Source organism: Musca autumnalis, unplaced genomic scaffold (assembly GCF_047663935.1).
Source record: "Musca autumnalis isolate F117 unplaced genomic scaffold, ASM4766393v1 scaffold_5, whole genome shotgun sequence".
Classification (NCBI taxonomy): domain Eukaryota; kingdom Metazoa; phylum Arthropoda; class Insecta; order Diptera; family Muscidae; genus Musca; species Musca autumnalis.
The window spans coordinates 93,649,527-93,671,594 of NW_027412088.1; the positions used below are offsets into that span (position 1 = coordinate 93,649,527).

At 35.9% G+C, this 22,068-nt stretch overlaps 1 protein-coding gene across 1 annotated transcript; it reads right to left on the reverse strand.

Moving 5' to 3' along the window:
- Positions 1-4,350: 4,350 nt before the first annotated feature.
- On the reverse strand, positions 4,351-17,899 carry LOC141405625 (uncharacterized). The gene is made up of 4 exons (XM_073990194.1): positions 17,518-17,899; positions 4,885-4,973; positions 4,701-4,818; positions 4,351-4,645 (listed from the first exon to the last, which is right to left on the reverse strand). Exons 1-4 carry the CDS (start codon positions 17,732-17,734, stop codon positions 4,458-4,460), a joined length of 612 nt encoding a protein of 203 aa, XP_073846295.1. The 5' UTR covers positions 17,735-17,899; the 3' UTR covers positions 4,351-4,457.
- Between the last annotated feature and the right edge of the window lie 4,169 nt (positions 17,900-22,068).

Below are 22,068 nucleotides of genomic sequence, written 5' to 3' on the forward strand. Positions count from 1 at the left end.
TCTGTCTGGTTACCCCAAAATTTGTACCAACTTGTACCAATTGTTGCTGGAAGTCGTCTGTTAACGCAAAAAGTCAGCAAAAGAGAGCGATTCGAGAGAGACATTTTGACAGTTTTTTATACCCTCAGCCTTTAGGCTAAGGAGGGTATATACACTTTGATACGATGAAAACGTGCCTCATCGAAATAATGGTTTTAGACCCCAAGTATGTTTGGACGAAATGTGTTTCAGACAATTTGGAGTCGATCTAGCCATGTCCGTCCGTCTGTCCTGCTGGCTAGAGCGGACGATAACTTTCGAACGGATGAACCGATTCGGTTCAAATTTTGGCTTTCGTAATATTTTGCCCAAACTTAGTTTAAGTTCGAAGATGGGCTATATCGGTCCACTTTTTCCGGTACCTTCCCCACAAAAGTTCGAAAATGTTCGGAAAATTTGTGCGCACGATAACTCTTTAAGGGTGTAACCGATTTGGTTCATACTTTGCCTATCGTGAAATATGTACCAGACTTAGATGAGGTTCCAATATGGACTCAATAGGTCTACTCCTTCGGGTACCTCCCACACAAAATTTCGGATAAGTTCAGTTTAGGACCTGCTCTCGAATCGCTTTGATTTTTATTTTAGCAACTTGTATTCACTGCCCTCCATACGAAGGTACAAGTTTCATTAGGGGCAAGTCCAAACTTCCTGAGAAAATAGCCTGAAAGTTTCACAAAAGCCCTATGACACCGTGTGAGGTGGTTGGAGCGCAAGATAACTCTCCAACGGATCTGCTGATTTCGTCCAAAATTTGGCCTTAAGAATATTTTGTCCAAACATAGTTTAAATTCGAAGATAAGCTATATCGGTCCACTCCTTCAGGTACCTCCCCCACAAAATTTCAAAACTGTTCGGAAAAATTGTTGTACGGTAACTTTTGAAGGGAGTGGCCGAATTGGTCCATACTTTACACATCTTATTATATCTACCAGATATAGATCAGGTTCAAATATGGACTATATTTGTCCACTTCATCCAGTACCTCCCAAACAATATTTCGGATAAGTTCACTTTAAGACCTGCTATCGAATCACTTTTATTTTTGCATTCGCTGCCTCAATTACGGCAGTAAAAGTTTTTTCAGGGGCAAAACCACACTTCTTAAGCAGACAGTCCGAAGGGAGTAAAACCCTCCATAATGGTCAATGTCGATAAATTCCTTTAAGTAATTCCCCCGCAAAACTTCTGCTCTTTAATCTTATCAACATTTTTGTCGGTTCATACGTTCAAAATTTTTAAAAACCCTCTTAATACATACGTTTTTTGGGAAAAAATTGTTTCAATGTACACAGGCTGAGGGTATATCTCTGTCGGCCAAGCCGACTGATACTTTTTTTACTTGTTCACTGAGAGTTTGCAAATTCTTGCTGGACAAATTTCTTATACCAAGCACTAACTACTCTTCTTCTTAAAAACTATCAAACATCTGTTTTTATTTTTTCGTTGATTTATGTTTGTGAAAACTAAAAACAATTTTATTGTGGAAATAGCGAGCCTATTTGTATTGCTTTTTTGGAGAACAAAGTTGCAAAGTGGGAAAATCCTTTTTTTATTCATTTTCTTTATTATTTTTAATAAAATACAACATTTTTGCTTCCTTTGGTTTCTTCATTGGCGGACAAATTGTTCTGCTTTGGCAAGTCAACCGATTGCTTGTTGGTTTTTGCTGGGAAGGTGTCTGTTTACTTTTTACAACTTTCTAGCAAAAGAGAATAAAAACTCTTTACTCTCCGAGAAAGTTCTTGCTGGACAATTCTTGCTGGGAAAGTAACCAGACAGACCTGATGTAAACTTTAAAAACGCCGATACACGTGTCTCATATTTTTAGCTCTACTTTAATAATCTACTCAGTTTTCCTTGTCATTTTTTGTTGCACAGTGTTATCAATGGAGAGAGAAAGTACACAGATAGAAGAAGAAATATCGCTCATTCTCGTGAAAACAGGAAATATATAAAATCAATTATTTTGATTTTTTTCCAGGAAAACGTTTCCTAGAGATTTTCAGTATTGATAAGACTGACTTAATCTTCGATCTGCGGCCCTCTGCAGAGCATGTGTCCTATAAACCGCACTAACAATAGATTTCCATTCTTCTTTACTTTTTTTTCTCAATTTTGAATACCATGTTTTTGATCTCTACTTCCACTTTTTTACTCCATCGCTGGCTTGGATTTCTAATACTACGTGTACCGCTATGAGGCCTGTATTTATTTCAAGTATCGCCGCTCCAATCAACTCCCTTCGAAGAAAAAAAAAACAAAATTTAATTGGGGAACCTCTCAGCAACATGCTTTTGAACTACTGAAACAAACGCCGCTCAATTATCTCATTTTCATTATTAACTGCCTCTAATACTTGCAACCGACGCTCAACCTTTTGGAATTGGAGCCGTCATTTCCCATAAATACCCTGAGGTACTGAAGGACCAATAGCCTTTGCATCAAAAACATTGGATAAACATCATGTTAAGGATAGCCAGATCGAGAAACAGGGCCTAAGTATAATATTTGGTGTTTAACGTTTTCACCAATATCTCTACGGAAGAAAATTAAGCCCGAATAAACATCTACCTACAATGACAGCTCACAGATTGCAACGCTGTGCTATTATTCTGATGGCATATACTTACGATATAAAGTATCGGAAGACTACAGAACATGGTAATGCAGACGCTTTATCACGATTACCATGTGAAGATCATCAACCTTTTGATCAAGAAGAAGCCTGTTACAACATTACCTTCGGTGAATTTCCAATTAATCCTAATGAGATCCGCTGGTGTTTAGAAAATGTTGCAGTACTCAAACGTGTACGGAATTTTGTGTTACATGGATGGCCGGAAAAGTTATTGCAACATCATATTCACTTCAAACCTTGCTTCAACAGTAGACACTCATTAGAATGATTTACTTTGTCTTCAAACTGATTTTGTTCGAGTGGTTATTCCAGATACCCTTAAACAACAGACTCTTAAACTTCTACATGATGGACATTGGGTTGTAGTGAAAGTGAAGCAACTAGCCAGACAACATGTATGTTGGGACAACATAGACAACGATGTTACACAACTTGCTTCAAGATGTTCAATATGCAAAAACCAAAATCAATCGGCTTCAAAAGAATTCAACAGTTGGCCTACAGTAACCAAACCTTGGTAACGTATTCACATCGATTTTGCTGGGCCAATATTAATCTCCATGTGGCTCATATGCGTCTCGTTTTCCTTACGTAATGCAGATGGCTACTGCTACAACTAAAGATACAATAGCTGCCTTATCAGCAATTTTTGCATTAGAAGGCATTCCAGACATACTTGTCATCGACAATGTTCCTCATCTTATTTCAGATGACTTACAACAATTTTGCCCCAATCTGGATATAAAACATATTACAACAGCTCCATTTTATCCAGCATAAAATGGATTAGCCGAACGTTTCGTAAGAAGTTTTAAATGATATGGGCCTCAGATTCAACCCAGTGAATGAAAGGCTATCTAAAATACGGATAAAAGCAAAATACTTCAACATTAGCTTTATCTGCGCTCATGCTCCCACTGAAGACAAGGACGAGCAAATCAAAGATTTTTTACGAGCACTTAGAACAAATATATGACAGTTGTCCTGCACATGACATTAAAATTATTCTAGGCGATTTTAATGGCAAAACTGAAAAGGAGAATGTCATTGGCCCAGCAGTCGACCAATGCAGTCTCCACAGTGGAATGGGGTTGATAGACTTCGCAGCGGCAAAAAATGGTAGTAAGCATTACCCGATTAAAGCATCTCGCCATTCGGTATCCAGACCGAAAAAAACAAGAAACAAAATGATACGTTGCCGATTAAGCATACACGCAGAAAAATATATGTTAGAAATAGGTTTGGATCAAACAAATATTTGTTTGGGACTGATTGCAAATAAATATATGTGTGGATCCAAACATAATTTGTTTGTGTCCAAACAAATATATGTTTGCAACATTTTGTAACATATCTCAATTTAATATGTTTGGTTACCAACATATTTTTTATGTTAGAACATATTTTTTGTGGGTGGAGAGGATATTTGTCAAAGAGAGTAACAACAGGGCTCTCGCAGCTGCGGAATGCTGGTTTATAATAAAGACCTGTGCGCATGGTGTAATGCGAAAACATGTGTGTTTCGTGCTTTGTTGTTGTTAACCAACGTAGCAAGCGAAGAGGAAAAAAAAATGGTATTTTTTGGTCCTTTTCCTCGATCGAATGTCGTAATTAGGCCCAAGCTATGTGCTTTGTTATGTCCGTCCCTTAGTAATAAAAATACACTTATACAAAGGATTACAAAGGTATTTATTTATTTAATAAATCCAGAATTATTTCTATAATTACATATGTATAAAAATCACATTTCTCAAAAACTTATTCGCAAAAATGCGTTTTATCCCATCACAATATCAGTATTTTTCTTTGGTACAAATGTTGGAAATGTTCCACGCCATTGATGAAATTTCGATGGTTGATCCCAAACACGATAGACATTAATAAACCCGGATTGTCTCCAATAGCATGTCAGTCGCATTTTTTTGTAAAACGTATAGACGGGAAACCACATGAATGCTTGGAGGCCTTGATAAAAAATACATATAATCAAATAACAATAATTCAAACAAAAACACGTTACCGATCACAATGTAATCCAAGAGGTTATCCCGGGCGGATGTTATGATATTGAAACAGAAACCAATGCCAACCATTATAAAACCTGCCACAAGCCATGGTGATATGAATTCATGACGTTTCTAGAAAAATGTTGAATTAGAAAGTGAAATTAAATAGAGTTGGGATAATATTTAGTTTTAGGTTACCAATTCCAAGCCCACTATTAGTAGCACCGATAGAATTAGCATGATTGTGTATGTAACCAAATTACCAATGGAGAAATATAGATTTATTACTGAAAATAAAAGAAAAAAAATATATATATTTAATTTGCAAGTACAGGGTGCGGCTAAAGTAACTATATGATTTGTTTTTTAAATAACTATTGAATGGAATGAAAAAAAACAAAAAAAAATTATGATAAAAAGAAAGTTTATTTTATGTTATTTTTTTACATTAATTATGAAAAATAATATCAGTTAAATGAGAACCGTTTTCTCTAACGCAAAAAGGTGCTCTTTTTATGGCATTTTCGGCCGATCTGCCAGTTCGAGGTCTGCCCGTACGTCTTGAATCTCCAATTTTGCTGAATATGGGACTGTAATCGATAATAATCAAAACAAACTAAAATCGTCCTCTGGTTGTTATCGTTCGCATACCAGAGAAGAGTGTAAATTTAGAAATGCCACTTGTAATAAGTGCAATAAAAAGGGACATATCTCTCGCGTGTGTTTGTCAACTAGGACAAAACAAAATAACAACAGTGCAAAAAGAAAACCTTATCGTTCTTATAATGAAATAGACAGTGTTGAAACAATTTATGGAATTGAAGATAGAATTTTTAATAACAATTCAAAAATGCATATTGAATTACAACTTTGCAACAAACCAATAAAATTTCAATTGGATTCTGGTGCTTCAGTGAAAACTACAAGAATTTTACACTGTTTCGGAAAGAAAATAATACCCGTCCTGGGATAATTGCATACAAAAGTGAAATACGGACAAAAAGAAGACGCAGTGACATTGATTGTTGTGAACATTGAAATTGGAGAAAAACTTTTCGGATTTGATTTATTTAATAAATTCGGATTTTAAATTAAACCAATAAATAGTGTCGCAGAATTACAACAAGAAAATGTGAAAGACTTATGTAATAAATACAAATCAGTTTTTGATCCCTACCTGGGTACCGTAACCGACTTTAAAGCAAATATTCGTCTAAAAGCAGATGCAAAGCCGCAGTTTTTTTTTAAGTAGACAAATTCCATTCGCTCAAATGCCAAATTTTAAAGAGGAAATCGATATACTCATTAAATCAAATATAACTAAACCAGTGAAATATAGCCAGTGGGCATCACTCATCGCTCAAAAGCCAAATAACGCAATACGAATTTGTGGATATTTTAAACTTGCAGTAAACCAACAAATTGAAAGCGAACAAAGGATATTGTGAAAGTTTACTACGTACAATACGAAATGGAAAATATATTTGAACCATCGACCTAAAAGACGCTTATCTGCAAATGGAATTAGACGACGAATCTAAGGAAATTATGGTAATCAACACGCCTTTGGGACTTTTTCAATACCAAAGATTGTCCAATGGTATCTTGCAATTTTTCAGAAATACATAGAACAACTTTTAATCGGTATCGATGGATTTGCTAATTATAATGACGATATAATTATTTCTGCTTCCACAATTGAAGAACATTTCGAACGCCCAGAAAAAGTGTTAATTCTACGATCCAAAAATATAAATTTTTGTCAGGCAAGATAACCTATCTTGGCCGACAGATTAGTGCGAGAGTATCGCCGCACAGTGCTAAATATGAGCACTTTAGCGGAACTTTACTAATAACTTTTAAAGGAAAAGGTGTGGATTCCTAAAATTTTGCACAAATGTTTCTTATATTAGTGGACAGTGTGGGGCTCAAATTGGGCCACATAGACCCGCGGTTTCCTGTAGCGCTCATGTAACGGTGGCTGCCGTTTTTACGTTTTACAACCGAATTGGTATATTGAGTTTTCAGCGGATAGAAAACTTATGTACAAAATATTTTCAATATAGGTTCGCGTTTTGGAATAGGCCCCACATGCCGGGTTCCCTCATATTGGGTATTTTAAAGGTTAAAGTCAAAAATTGCAGCGGATTTTGATGCAAATGTAAATTTTAAGATGTTAGCGAATAAAAAACCTCCTCACACAAAAGCTGTCAACATAGGTCCACTTCTGGGTGAATCCCCACAACCCTACACTTCTATAAAGGAGTAACATGTCAATATTTTTTGTTTTCATTTGTATCTATAATGTTTATTGGTACATTCAGCAGGTCTGTAACATTAATTGTGTTAATAATGTCTTTCAGATCAAGTTCAGGTCTGCACTGCATTACAATTTTTAACGTATTTTGGTATTTGCACCGCAGCATCTAAAAATGTTGCACTATATGTAAATCACCAACATTTAGAGGTCAAAACGAGAGGTTAATTAATTTTACAGAAATTATCATTGTTAGAATTAGTGAGTCCATTTCTTCAAAACACAGTCAACAATGGCGTTCATTGTCGCGTTTACCTTCCACTTTTGGAAAATGCAACTGAATGAAATTCCCGAAGTCTTTTTAGAAAATCTTGAATATCTCCAAAGACCGCGCGATACCGCAGCAGTTTTATAGCTTTGCGAACAGAGGAGAATCCAATCTTTCAGATTATACATATCTTAACACGTGAATGTACGGAACTCACTTTTGAAATGTCCACGGAAAATGAAAAATTATAATTTTGAAAACTTCAAAAAATCACTTCTTTCCGACTAAAATTGCCCGAAATCAATAAGGGCTTTTTGCATTGTTTTAAAGTGTAAAATATCATAATTGTTTTGTAAAATATTAAGAAAAACAAATCATGGCATACTGACTTATCATTTGTCCGCGCCACTCCATTTTTTTAATGAATCAAAAATACATTTCTTACAAAAAAATTATTAAACAAAAGTGCAACTTTAAGTGAGCTAAGCTAGGGTCACATTAGGCAAATATTTGCTCTAGCGACCGGCAGTGTGCGCTTTCTGAGAGCAAATGAGCCTAAATAATGCATTGGAATTTATGCTCACTTGCTCTCAGTAAACACACGCTCCCTGTCGCTGGAGCAAATATTTGCCTAGTGTGACCCTAGCTTAAGTATAATATTTGGAGTTCAACGTTTTCACAAATATCTCTACGGAAGCAAATTTACTCTAATTACGGATCATAAGCCTCTAGTAAGCATATTCAGCCCGAATAAACATCAACCTACAATGACAGCTCACAGATTGCAACGCTGTGCTATTATTCTGATGGCATACACTTATGATATAAAGTATCGGAAGACTACAGAACATGGTAATGCAGACGCTTTATCACGGTTACCATGTGAAGATCATCAACCTTTTGATCAAGAAGAAGCCTGTTACAACATTACCATCGCACAATGGTCCCAAATCCAAATTTTCTGGCCAAAACTATTTCAACGTCCACTTTGTATTGAAATTAATTATTATTTATAATAAATGTGTACAAACAGCAATTCTTACGTTTTATCGACCAAAATGACCAAAAACTGCCAAAATTTGTTGAACAGGGTGGTCCCGTTGTGTGGGGTCTAAACCAAAACATTGATACCAAATTTCAGCCGAATCGGTCATAAAGTGTCGCTAAAATCCACAAAATATCTAAAATCGGAAGGTATTTTATGTGAAGGCTACGACAAAAAATTGAGCTATTTTCAAAAAAATTATACATATTTGTTTTCTACACTCTGAAACCCTTAAATATGAATTTTAAGGAAAATCGGTTGATAGATGTGGGTATTACCGTTGGACACTACATACAGTCACAACAGGTATTTACAAAAAATTCTCCCATCTTAAAATAGAAAAATCCACTTTATTTTAACTATGGCAAATTTGAGCAAGATTTTACTTCTGAATTTATTAGTACAGACCCCCTGCTAGCTTCCAAATTCGATTTGGAGGTGGACATATTTGAAAATTTTTTTAAAAGTTTAAATATATTTAAAAAATATTTGTAAAAAATAATTTTCAATATATATAAAAACATTGATTTTTTTACGATAATTTTACAAATTTCTTCGTTCTTTTTGTAAATATTATGAAAGTACTCATTAACAGCCGATTCATAATAACTTTGGTCTCACTTCTTTATATTTATGCAGCGACGCAATACAACAAAAATTGTATATTTTACAGCACAAAATCTGTTTTATTTTTACATAAAAAAGTGTCAACTTTGGTATTGCGCCAATCAACGAATACTAACGATATTGATGAGTTTTTTATTATTCCGTGCAAAAAAATTAAAATTTCGAAACTTTAAAAATAGGGTTTTGGCCAAAAATTTCCTGATTGAAACCTATGTGCATCGGTGAATTTCCAATCAATCCTAATGAGATCCGCAGATGTTTAGAAAATGATGCAGTACTCAAACGTGTACGGAATTTTGTGTTACATGGATGGCCGGAAAAGTTATTGCAGCATCATATTCACTTTAAACCTTACTTCAACAGAAGACACTCATAATAGTTCAGAATGATATACTTTGTCTTCAACTGATTTTGTTTGAGTGGTTATTCCAGATACCCTTAAACAACAGACTCTAAAACTTCTACATGGTGGACATTGGGGCGTAGTTTGTTTTACCCTTTTGCAGATAGTCAATCAATAAAATACCTTTGAAGTTTCAAAAACCGTTGCCATAACCTTACCAGCCGATTGAATTGTTTTTGCCTTCTTTGGGGCACTTCCTCCAGCTTCAGTCCATTGTTTGGATTGCTCTTTTGTCTCTGGAGTATAGTGGTGGATCCATGTCTCATCAACAGTTATGAAACGACGCTTAAAATCGATTTTATTTCGCTTAAAACGATCCAAACAAGCTTGAGAAATGTTCATTCTTATGCTTTTTCATCTGTAGTTCTTCATGCACTCGATCATTTGAGATGCCCATGATATTAGCAATTTCACACACTTTTATTCGTCGATCATTTAATACCATATCATGCACTTTGGCTACAATTTCTGTTGTTGTTGCTGTTTTTGGACGTCCACTACGTGGTTCATCTTCAATGCTTGTACGACCACGTTTAAATTCAGCAACCCAATTTTTTTACTCTTGCATATGAAGGAGCACCTTCACCTATCACATTCACCATATCATTATGAATTTCTTGTCCCGATAAACCTTTTTTATGTAAATATTTAATGACAGCGCGCATTTCTAATTTTTCCATTGTAAAAAAATTGCGGATGCGTCTTTTTTTAACACCTGTTTCTATATGAAGGAGTTGCCAGATCGAAACAAAATTTAACAAGAATTCATAACAGAGATGGAAGTTTCCAAAACACTTAGCTTTTTTCTGTTTATACCGCGCTAGACTAAGAAGTTTCCGAACTGCCCTCGTAGACACATTTTCTCAATGTCCTTACGTGATGCAGATGTCTACTGCTACAACTAAATTTTATCAGAAATTTTTTTCAATAGAAGTAATTCCAGACACACTTGTCGGCGACAATGGTCCTCAACTTATTTCAGATGACTTTAAACAATTTTGCTCCAACCTGGATATAAAACATATTACAACAGCTCCATTTCATCCAACAGAAAATGGGTTAGACAAACTTTTCGTAAGAAGTTTTAAATCATATGCGCCTCAGATTCACCCAAGTGAATGAAAGGCTTCCTAAAATACGGATAAAAGCAAAATTCGTCAACATTAGCTTTATCTGCGCACATGCTCCCACTGAAGACAAGGGCAAGCAAATCAGAAATATTTTTACGAGCACTTACAACATATATATCGACACCTCCAAATAATAATATGCTAAGTCTATAAAGTGAGTTTTGCAGGAGAAGCTCTCAAAGTGTGGAAATTTTTTTGAACTTCAGTACTATGCTAAGTCAATATTTGTTTATAACTTCTGTTCGGATTGACCGATCATTACCAAAATTTGACAGAATTTAAGTTAAAGGACATTCGACACCTACAAATAATAGTTTGCTAATTCTGAACAGTGAGTTTTGCAGGGCAAGTTCTAAAAGTTTGGAAATTTCCTTGACCTTCAGTACTACGCTAAGTAAATATTTGTTTATAACTTCTGTTCGGATTGTCCGATTATTACCAAAATTTGACAGAATTTAAGTTAAAGGACGGTAAATATAAAAATGTAAAGAACTTGAAAACATGCTAAGTCGACTTAGCATACTATTGTTTGGAGGCGTCGATATAACAGTTGTCCTGCACATGACATTATAATTATTATATGCGATTTTACGTTATACGTTACCGATTAAGCATACACGCAGAAAAATATATGTTAGAAATATGTTTGGATCCAAACAATTTTTTTGGGACTGATTGCAAACAAATATATGTTTGGATCCAAACATAATCTGTTTGTGTCCAAACAAATATATGTTTGCAACATTTTGTAACATATCTCAATTTAATATGTTTGGTTACCAACATATTATTTATGTTAGAACATATTTTTTATGGGTGGAGAGGATTTTTGTCAAAGAGAGTAACAAAAGGGCTCTCGCAGCTGCGGAATGCTGGTTTATAATAAAGAGCTGTGTGCATGGTGTAATGCGTAAAACACGTGTGTTTCGTGCTTTGTTGTTAACCAACGTAGCAAGCGAAGAGGAAAAGAAAAATGGTATTAATTATGTCGGTCTTTTTCCATCAGTGTTCTAGAGAAAAGACGGTAAAGTAAGTGAATAAATCAGTGTTTTGTCTTTTCTTAAAGAAATTGTGCTTTTTAGAAATTAAATGTCCAATACATTTAATTATTGAATCAAAAAGGTGAATGGAAATATTTTATTGGACAAGGAAGAAATCGCATTTAATATTGGTAATTACATCAATACATTTTTCATATACATACATATGTATATTTGAAATATGGATGTGCCTAATTATTACATTATATAATCATTTGATTCCAGATCCCGTTTTCCAGCAGATGATTTCAACTTTGAAGAAAATGTGTTTTATTTCACAACTAAGAAGAAGCGTTCAACGATGTTTCTATATAATTTTTTTCTTTTTAAAGTATGTTATGTATTTCCTTGGAATTTTGTATGTACCTATGCGTCTTTGTTGATTTGCTTTTTTCTATGCCCTTCAATAAAAAGCACCACCATTTATAAACGTGTTTACATGTTAGAAATAGCCAGTGAGCGCTTGCTGAGAGCAAGTGAGCATACATTTCAATGTGCTTCATATAGAAATTTACGCTCCCTTTCTCTCAGAAAGCGCCGACTGGTGCATGTGTTTGTTTTTTTTTTTGTGGCTTTTGGGTTTGTTTGCACCCAAACATATATTTGTTTACAGGACCCAAAACTTATGTTATGTTTGGGACTGCTTGCAAACAAATATTTGTTTGCTGCAAAGTATGTATGGGACATATGTTAGAGAGAACTTTTTTCTGTGTGTAGCTAATAAAGTACGAATAGACACAATACGGAATATTGACATCTGCAAACTGCAATCATAACAGATAGCCACAGCAGGGATGGAAAAATAAAAATTTCAAAGAGTACTAAAATGGTACTTTTTTGATTGAGAAGGTACTTTTTTAAATGGTTTTATTTAGCTCAACCCGTTTGTTTTATTATTTATTCTTGGGTCAAATTTAGTAATTCAAATTTCACCCTCTTCCTGTCAACCGATTAATCTGAAATTTTGTATTTTGGTGACAATACAATTATGTTTATTCATTATCATTATAAATTCAAGATGTCCGCCGCTACAAAATGGCGGATAACGTAGGTTTTATCAATCCCATCAATATGGGTATCAAATGAAAGGGCTCAACCAGTAGAATACAATGTACTGTATAAAATTAAAATCCAAGATGGCGGCCTCTACAAAATGGCGGATAACTTAGGTTTTATCAATCCCATCAACATGAGTATCAGATGAAAGGTCTCTACAAGTAGAATACAATTTACTATGCAAAATTAAAATTTAAGATGGCCGCCGCTACCAAATGGCTGATAACAATTTTTTATCAATCCCACCAATATGGGTATCAAATAAAAAGGCTTGACAAGAAGAATACCGTGCACTATACAACCTCAAAATTTTAAGATGGGCGCAGCCACTGAATGGCGTATAATTAAGATTTACATTTAGAAGTTGAATCTGTAATTTAGGTATCTGATTAATCCAGCCTGAATCCACCACCCAAGTCAAGATTTTGTATCGTGTTGAGGACTGTGTGGCGTTAGGGTGGCTAAAAATGATACGTCGTTAGCGGTACACCACCCAAGTTAAGGTGAAAGGTTAAAACGCGCCGAGAACTGTATGGCATTAGGGTGGATAAAAATGATATGTCGTTAGCGTTTTCCCCTCAAGACTCAGGCGCATCTTGTTGTACATAACCTTGCCCCTTTATTGGACCTCTGGGGGGTCGACCGTTTAAATGTCCATTACTCGTGGGAACAAAATGGTAAAAAATACAAACACAAATAAAACAGAGACTGCAACACAACGTAAACGAAGGCTTCACAAAGCGAAAGAAAAGTATAAAGCAAAACGAGCTAAAGAAAGTGAAGGTGATAGAAATAGTCGACTACAGAAACGACGGGAACAATTAGCGTAAAAAACCTGAGCAATATGAGGCCAGGTTAAAAAAGCAACGTCAGCGATATACACAAATAACGGCGTCAGAAACGCCTGAAGAATATGAAGCCAGGTTAACAAAGCAACGTGAGCGATACACACAGATGATAGCGTCAGAAACGCCTGAAGAATATGAAGCCAGGTTAACAAAACAACGGGAGCGATACACACAGATGTGTGTTGCCTTTAATACTATCATGGGCTTCTACAATACATAAAATGCAGGCCAGCACTGTGGATCACGCAGTCGTATACTTAGGTGCGAAACTGTTTGAAGAAGGTCAAGCCTACGTGGCTCTTAGTAGAGTAAGATCTTTGCAGGGACTACGTATAGAGGAGTTGGACTGCAATAAACTAACGGGCAAGAAACCTTGCAATAATGAAGCACTAAATAAATTAAACAGAATGCGAAATAAAAACTAAAAACTAGAAAATAAAAATAGGTAAAAAAAACTTTTTAAGTTAAACGGTTTTATGTTAAACATACATTGCATTGTCTACAATCGTTGATTAAAATGTTTGTTTTGTAATGTTACACTATAATTAGGCAGTTGTTCAACCGACAACGATGGACGTGTGATAAGTAGTGCTAGAATGTGGAAACAAGCTAGCAAGCTCGATTATAAGCGAGTTTTAGGGTTTCATAGTGGTGAGCGAGTAGTACTTTGTCGATTAAAGACAAACTACGAGCAGTGAAACGATTTCTCGCCAGCCAGCAGTGAGAATGTCCAACGATAAACTAGTTGAAACATCTCTTTTATTTACATGGAGTGTATAACTATTGGAATTTCCATGAGCAAGAAAATAGTAAGTAATTTCCTCACAGTCTGCGGGCCAACTGTCTAACGACGAATTAAACGATTCTTCTATCGCACATTAAGTCGATAATTTGTAGACAATTGACGTGCCCCACGGTTTTATTTTAGTCTAGTCTATGCATATGTTTATAATTCCCACGACTGTATCTATTTTATTATTTTTTGGTTTTTAGTACATTTATCTTAAACATTGCAATGTATGTTTAACATAAAACCGTTTAACTTAAAAAGTTTTTTTTTACCTATTTTTATTATTATTATTTTTTTAAAGAAAATTAAATATGATTTTTTCAGTAAGAAAATAACAACAAAGGCTCTTATCTATGAAATCTGCAATATCGTTTGAAACATATCGTAATATTCGTCGGAGACTCTATAAAGTATGTATGTATATAACCATGTCCACCCATCTGTTGAAATCAAGATACAGCTCGCAATATTTATGATAGAGCTTTTTAATTTAGTACAGAAGTTTCAATTACTCCTAGGATGTTTGGTATAGAAAATGGCCTCTATCGGTGCACGTTTTGACATAGCCCCCATACAACGGTACCAATTTTCAATATTTTGAGGGTTTGAGCCACATTATCATACCAAAACTGTTTAAATTTGTTATTTAGCATTCGTTGGGGCTACAAAACTCTCCTCCACATATTTTTAAGGACAGATACACGTTCTGCTATAGCCCCCCATAGAACGGTACCACCCGATATTTTAAAGGTTTAGCCTCATTATCCCCTCCCTCGAAATGATTGAAATTATTTATTTTTTATTCGATATGGGATGGGTATAAAATATTCCTATAGAGATTTGTGAGTATAGCTGCATGTTTTAATATAGCCTTGAGTTGGCAAACTATCGATAGTCCGACTATCGTTTTGATCGCACTAATAAAGCTTTGTTTATATTGAACTCTTACAAATTATTTTTAAACAAGGAGGAAAAGCTTTAAGTTCGGTCGGGCCGAACTTTTTATACCCTCCACCACAAACTTCAGCCATTTCGGTGGATTACTGTGGCCACAACCTTCAAAATACCGAAAATGGGAAGGTACCGTTCTATGGGGGAAAGTTTTATACCACCAACGAAGACTAAATACCAAATTTCAGCCATCTCGGTGTGATAATGAGGCCAAAACCTTCAAAATACTGAAAATCGGGAGATATCGTCATATGGGGGCTATATCAAAACGTGGACCTATTTAAACATTTTATGGTAGAAACGTTTCTTAGCCTCTGGAAACACAAAATACAAAGTTACAACCGATTCTGTTGTCAAATGGGACTAACACATTGAAAACATATTAAAATGACGCGTACTTTATATGGGGCGTTGTATGGGGACTATACCAAAACGTGGACCTATATAAACCATTTTTGGTAGGAATGTTTTTTGGCCTCTGGAGACACAAAATACCTAATTACAACCAATTCGTTGGTAAAATGGGACAAATATTTTAAAAATTCCTTAAAACGACGACGCATGACCCGTCATTTTGCAGGGGGGCTATACGAAAGCGTGGACCTACATAGCCCGCTTTCAAGTCCTACGTACATATAATAGATTTTCCCAAAATTTCATCCACCTAGGTCAATCCGTTCGGACGCTAGAGTGATTTCCACAGACGGACGGACATGGCTATAACGATGTAGAATTTCACGCTGATCAAGAATATATATATAGTTTGTGGGGTCTACAATGATTATTTCGAGTAGTTACAAACGGAATGACAAACTTAATATACCCCCATCCTATGGTGAAGGGTATAATAATTCGCAATAGATAGATAGCAAAAAACATATTTTGGTGGCTGATGTATTTCAGTAATCAAAACTACAGTCGGACTATCGATAGTTTGGCAGCACTAATATAGCCCCTATAAAACAGGTATTGCAGGTTCTCAGATTGGAAAGTACATACTACAATACCGCTCGATGTGAAGTCTTTTAAATTAGTCGAATGTAGTGACTTGGATTCTCTATGGATGGAAGACCTCCACGAAGAAAATTATCAATATAGGTTCATATTTTGGTATATACGAAGGTACCTACATCCAGATTTTTTAAATGTCCAGCATTTTGCATATATCAAAATTTTAATCTTGGAAGCAAAGTGTGAATTTTGCATTTTTAGTTTCAAATAAATTTTTCAACGTGTGGAACTAGAGTATGTGAAATGGTACTGAATTGGCCGCGGGGGTACTTCGGTACTTTTTATAGTGAAATGGTACTGAAAAAAGTACTATTGTACTGAATTTTCCATCCCTGAGCCACAGCATATTTTACTCAATCGTCCCACTCACTTGCTTAATCAAAGCACTCCTCGTCCCAATAACACAGTGGCAAGGTATTGCCACTCCCATGCAAACAACCGCAAAATCCATACTTGAATAACAGAGACCTCCACCAAGGAACCCAGAAGGGTCGTGCTGCTGCCGAAGAGAAAAATAGGATTACTCTGCAATCAGTAGCAGCGCGCAGCACACGAGGGGGGTATCGGGAGAAAAGCAGAGATAGTTTATCAGCCGAGCTGTTTTAGACACGCTCCTTATTGTTCGGCATATTGTGTGAATGACTAAATTCGTCGTCAATGAAATTATTGGGCTAGGTCTGGAAAAGACCAACGAGACATTTAAAACCCTTTTGTCGATTAGTTGAAAGCAGCCTTCGACAGTCCTATACGTTCAAAGGAATTCCCAGCCTTGTCTGAATTTTGTTGATACTCCCTCAAAGCTCTTCAGATTTAGCAGTAAAGGAAATAGAAATGAACCTCTTCGAACAGTTTAGTACCAAAAGGGAACAACAACAACAACTTCTCATGTAATAATATAAGGTCTTCTCACAGTAGACCAAAAATTTTTACTCACAGAAAACCAAACTGTCCTCTCACAGAAGACCACAGATATTGTCATTGCAAAAGAGCAGAAGGTCTTCTCATGGAAGCCCAGAAGGTCTTTTTAAATAGAAGATCAGAAGGACTTCTCATGGAACACCAAAAAGTCTTCTCAAAGAAGACTAAAAGGTCTTCTCATATTGTACTCAAATCCAGGCATTCAATGTGCAAATCGTTGCACTGCAATAGCATCAGCAAATTATATTCACCGATATTATTTGCGCGATAATTACTTTGACTTGGAATATTATCAACTTCCACCACGTATATAATTGTTTTCAATATTTGTATTTAAAATGTTTGTCGATGTTGAATCCGTTACACTCTACATACATACATACGTTCCCATCAACTACACATACATATAAACAGAGCAACAACGCCGCACTTCAAGTCTAAGCTTATCTAATAAAATTGCATTTCATTTGCATTTTACTTTACATACCAGTAATGTGTTTTATCAATGCTTTCAATTCATTAGTCCAAACATCTGGATCCGCATCTTTGGTTTGTTCTTCAATTATTTGATAATAGACCAATAAGCCCGTGACATTGTAGGCTGTGAGGCAAGCATAAATTATAATTGCCAATATGGCCATGACACAGGCCACAATGAACCACGGCGATTTTTGGGCAACTCTGGCGGTTAATTTTGATGGCATTTCTATTGTTGTTGTTGCTATTGTTTTGGTGTTTGTTTTAAGTACCGACGATAACAAAAATATTTACAATAAAATACGATTCTCAATCAATGGCTAGCGAACATTCTTATCAGCTGTTCAGAATTATACTGAGGATCGATGTATTCTATTTATTCTCCCTCTACTAAAAGCTGAGATTGTTTTTGGAAATTTTGTGTTGAGTTCATGTCATATCAGATCAACGAATGGGAAAATACGTACAGATATTTGTGTGTGTGTGGGTGTGTGTGTGTGTGTGTGAAAATTATAGGGATTTACAAAAGTAATAGCTTAGTAGTTTGTTTTTGGTTTCAAATAAGTAGTTCCATTTTTTAAGTTTTTAGGCTTTTTCCATCTCCCAATTTATTGATTTATTTATATTAAGTGTATAATTTCAAAAATCCTGGAAATACGGCTAATGTGTTTTATCACAAAATTATACTGTGCAAATGCACATGGAGACAAAGAAATATTTTCAAAATTGTATTAGGTCAAGGTTACAAAAAAAAAATTAGACTTAATAAGACTTTGCAGAAACACCAACTGCAGTTCTAAGGTTTTCTAAAAATCGATATTACCCAATATCATGTTTCTAGTTACTCCATTGGTTATAGCTACGCGTTTTATACATATACCGCATATAGTTTAGTGTTATTGCTTCTCTCATCTGGAAACCCTAGAACTCAGATTATCTGCTTCACTTCATCTTTGGACCACCGTGTTGACACTGTGGAGACATAACCCCAAACACCACAACTGTCTATTCCAAATAACAGCATAGAGCTGAAAGTCAATAAAAACTATATACAATGTATCCATTAGGCCGGGGCGATTTGTATGGAAGGAAAAGCCTTAATGGGCCCTTCGCGTTTCTGATTCCTGGGATCGAACTGAGCAAAAAAGTCTACTAGAGCATAGGTCTACGGTGAAAATCGAGCCTCCCAATTTTGACTTTAAGTTTTGTTATCCACGTTTTTTGCACATTTTGGCATATAACAGCCAAACCATTGAGATTTTCGATCCAACACAAGGAGAAAAATTGTAGCCAAGATAGTAATTAAGAACTCTCTAATACATCGCGAAAGCATTGGAACGCTCCTTCAGGCAGTTTTGTCCTTGAAAAGGTGCAAACTTTTGGAAAAATTTCGATAAATGGCACTGTGCTACAAAAGTTGACCAGAAAAATAGGGTTTTCAGAGTTAAACCACTATAACTTAGCCATTTGTTAACCGATTCAAACAAATAATAACTTGTTCTAAAGATATTATTCGCCCCTTTAAAAGGAAGAAGGGTCACTAGAAATCCGTTGTAAAAAAAGAAGATATGTCCGTTTAAATTTGAAAATGTAAGAAACCCAGATTTTCACTACTTTTACCGTTATAAAAAAATAAAACGTAGTGACCCAAACGAACTAAAGGCATTGTCGTTGTCCATGGATCCCAACACGATATAATTTTGCATCAGAACGCTTGAATATTTTTCTGGTCAACTTTTGTAGCACAGTGCCATTTATCGAAATTTTTTCCAAAAGTTTGCACCTTCTCAAGGCCAAAACTGCCTGAAGGAGCGTTCTAATGCTTTCGCGATGTATTAGAGAATTCTTAATTATTGTCTTGGCTACAATTTTATTTGTGTTGGATCGAAAAATTCAATGGTTTGGCTGTTATATGCCAAAATATCCAAAAAACGTAAATTAAAAACTTCAAGTCAAAATCGGGAGGCTCGATTTTCATCGTAGACATATGGTCCAGTGGACTTTCTTGCTCCGGAATCAGAAACGCGAAGGAATCAGAAACGCGAAGGGCCCATTAAGGTTTTTTTCCTTCCATACAAATCACCCCGGCCCACTGTGGGTGAAATCCAAATCTAGCGGGGAAAAATTAATAACATTTTTAATAACATTTTGGTATAGATCCCATATAGCGGTACCGCCCGATTTTCGGCGTTTTGAATAACTTTGCTAAATTTTCTGGCCAAATCAACTGTATTTTGTCATTTCGGATTCCCTGAGGTCAAAAAACTTCTCCACAAAAATTGGGGACATAGATCTACGTTTTGGTTTAGCCTCCATATATAGGTATTGTCCGATTTTACTTATTTTAAAGTTTTTAACAAATTTTTCTGACCGACTTAGCTGTATTTTGGCATTTAGGGTAACCAGTGGCCCAAAAACTTTCCCCAAAAAAAGTGGAGGCATAGCTTCACGTTTTGGTATAGGTTCCATGTAATGATATCCAAACTAAACGACTTTTTTACTTCAAAATAAAATGGCGATAAAATGAAGAGTTGCAAATAGTAGCAGTCGGAATTTTCGGAGTAATTACCTCGGAGTATGTATTTTAAGAAAAACAATATTCGGAATTGATCCCCGGTTATCCCCGGTTAGTTGTACTTTATATAAAATACTTAAAGTCGAAAAGTTTTGTCTTAATAATTAAAGATTATTTTTTTGAATATTTACAACAGTAAATAATTAAGCAATCACTTTCTTTTTAAAGCAGCACATCCAAACTGTTGGAAAAAATTCAATTATGCACTCTTTACTTTAATTTTTCCCACAACTTTTGACGATCAAAACAAATACCAAAAAAGTCGATTTAGCAATCACGAATAAAAACTCCCAATGTATGTACCGCTATAACAGCCAACTACAATAAAATACAAATTTGTTTATTGTTTTCGGGTGCCGCAAGATGTTTAGAACAGGACACCATTAATTATTTCCATATAACATAAGGTCAGTTTTCGGACTTTTGCTCCGCTAGATTTGAATTTCGCCCACAGTGCGGCCTAATGCTCACGTTCCAAATGGTGCTAACTAGCTGATGAATACACCTTATCATCGTGTCGCCTCCGGTTTTGAACAGCTAGGCTAGTAAGCCATCGGCTCCTGCTGCCTTTTTATCCTTCAGCCGGTTTATTGCTGTCTTTACCTCATCTTGGCTGGGCTGTATACATTCAATACCATCTTCTGCTATTGGATCTGTGGTGTCTTCGTCGTCTTTGCTACTATTGGATATCAACAGTTTGGAAAAATGCTCTTTCCATATCCTGGGCACACTATATGTATCAGTTACCAAATTACCTTGCTGGTCTGTACAGAAGGATGTACCTATACCAAAGCCATCAGTTTGATGTTTTAACCTTTTGTAGAATTTTCGGACTTCATTCTGGTTCCTGTACATCTCGATTTTTCACACTTCCGCTTTTCCATTTCGATCTTTTTCCTGCGGAAAACACGTTTTTCCTCTCATTTTATCCCGATACCTCTCCCATGCGCTACACGTTGCTACTGATTGTAGAGTAGCCCTGTATGCCGCATTCTTCTCTTCGGTAGCAGCACGAAACTCCTGGTCATACCATGGATTCCTTGGTGGAGGTCTCTGTTATCCAAGTATGGAATTTGCGGCTGTTTGTATGGAGTAGGCAATACTTTGCCATTGTGCTGATATGTTATCGGGACGAGGAGTGCTTTTATTAAGCAATTGGGCTAGTTGAGTGGAATATGCTGTGGCTATCTATTGTGATTGCAGCTTACCGATGTCTAACTTTCGTGTTGTGTCTGTTCGTTATGTTATGTTATTCGCTGCGTTTAACCGAGTATGTAGCTTTGTTGCAACAAGGTGGTGGTCCGAGTCTTATGTTTGCTCCTCGGAACGAACGTACATCTAACACGCTCGATGAATGTCTTCCATCTATCACAACGTGATCAATTTGATTGCTTGTTTTCAGATCTGGAGGCAGCCAGATGCCCTTATTCATGTCGAGATGCTTAAATCTGGTGCTGCTAACTACCATGTTTTCCCGATGCAAATACTATCAACCTCATATCTAAGAGCTCGTAAAATATATCTTTGGACTGTTTCTTCCTTGTCTTCAGTGGGACCATGAGCGCAAATAAAGCTGATGTTGAAGAATTTTGCTTTTAATCGAATTGCAGCGAGTCTTTCATTCACTGGGGGTGAAGCTGGAGACCAGATGTTTTAACCCCCGTCCAACTTCAAATCCGCAACCAAACTCGTGCTTTATATCATGGCAGCTATAATACAGTGCGTCACCTTTAGATTCTGTTGTGACGCCTTTCCCAATCCATCGTATTTCCTGTATGGCAGTAACTAATCCGATGAGGGGAGGGTTACTAATGCGATGCCCAAACATGTTAGCTCACTACCCTTTAAAGATTGTTAAGGGCAGCTGCCCAGGTGACACTTGAGATGAAAGAGGGAGCAAGATAAGTTAAATCCGGTCAGCACCGTTCCTTGGTATCTTTCATCCCCTACATCACCCAACAGACACATTATCTTTCCGAAATGTCT

Excerpts from the sequence above, each read along its gene's own strand:
- LOC141405625 (XM_073990194.1), bottom strand. The coding sequence starts at position 17,734 with ATGCCATCAAAATTAACCGCCAGAGTTGCCCAAAAATCGCCGTGGTTC. Across the intron at positions 4,974-17,517 it reads ATTGATAAAACACATTACTG|TAATAAATCTATATTTCTCC; the intron begins GTATGTAAAGTA and ends TTTTATTTTCAG. Across the intron at positions 4,819-4,884 it reads TAATAGTGGGCTTGGAATTG|AAACGTCATGAATTCATATC; the intron begins GTAACCTAAAAC and ends ACATTTTTCTAG.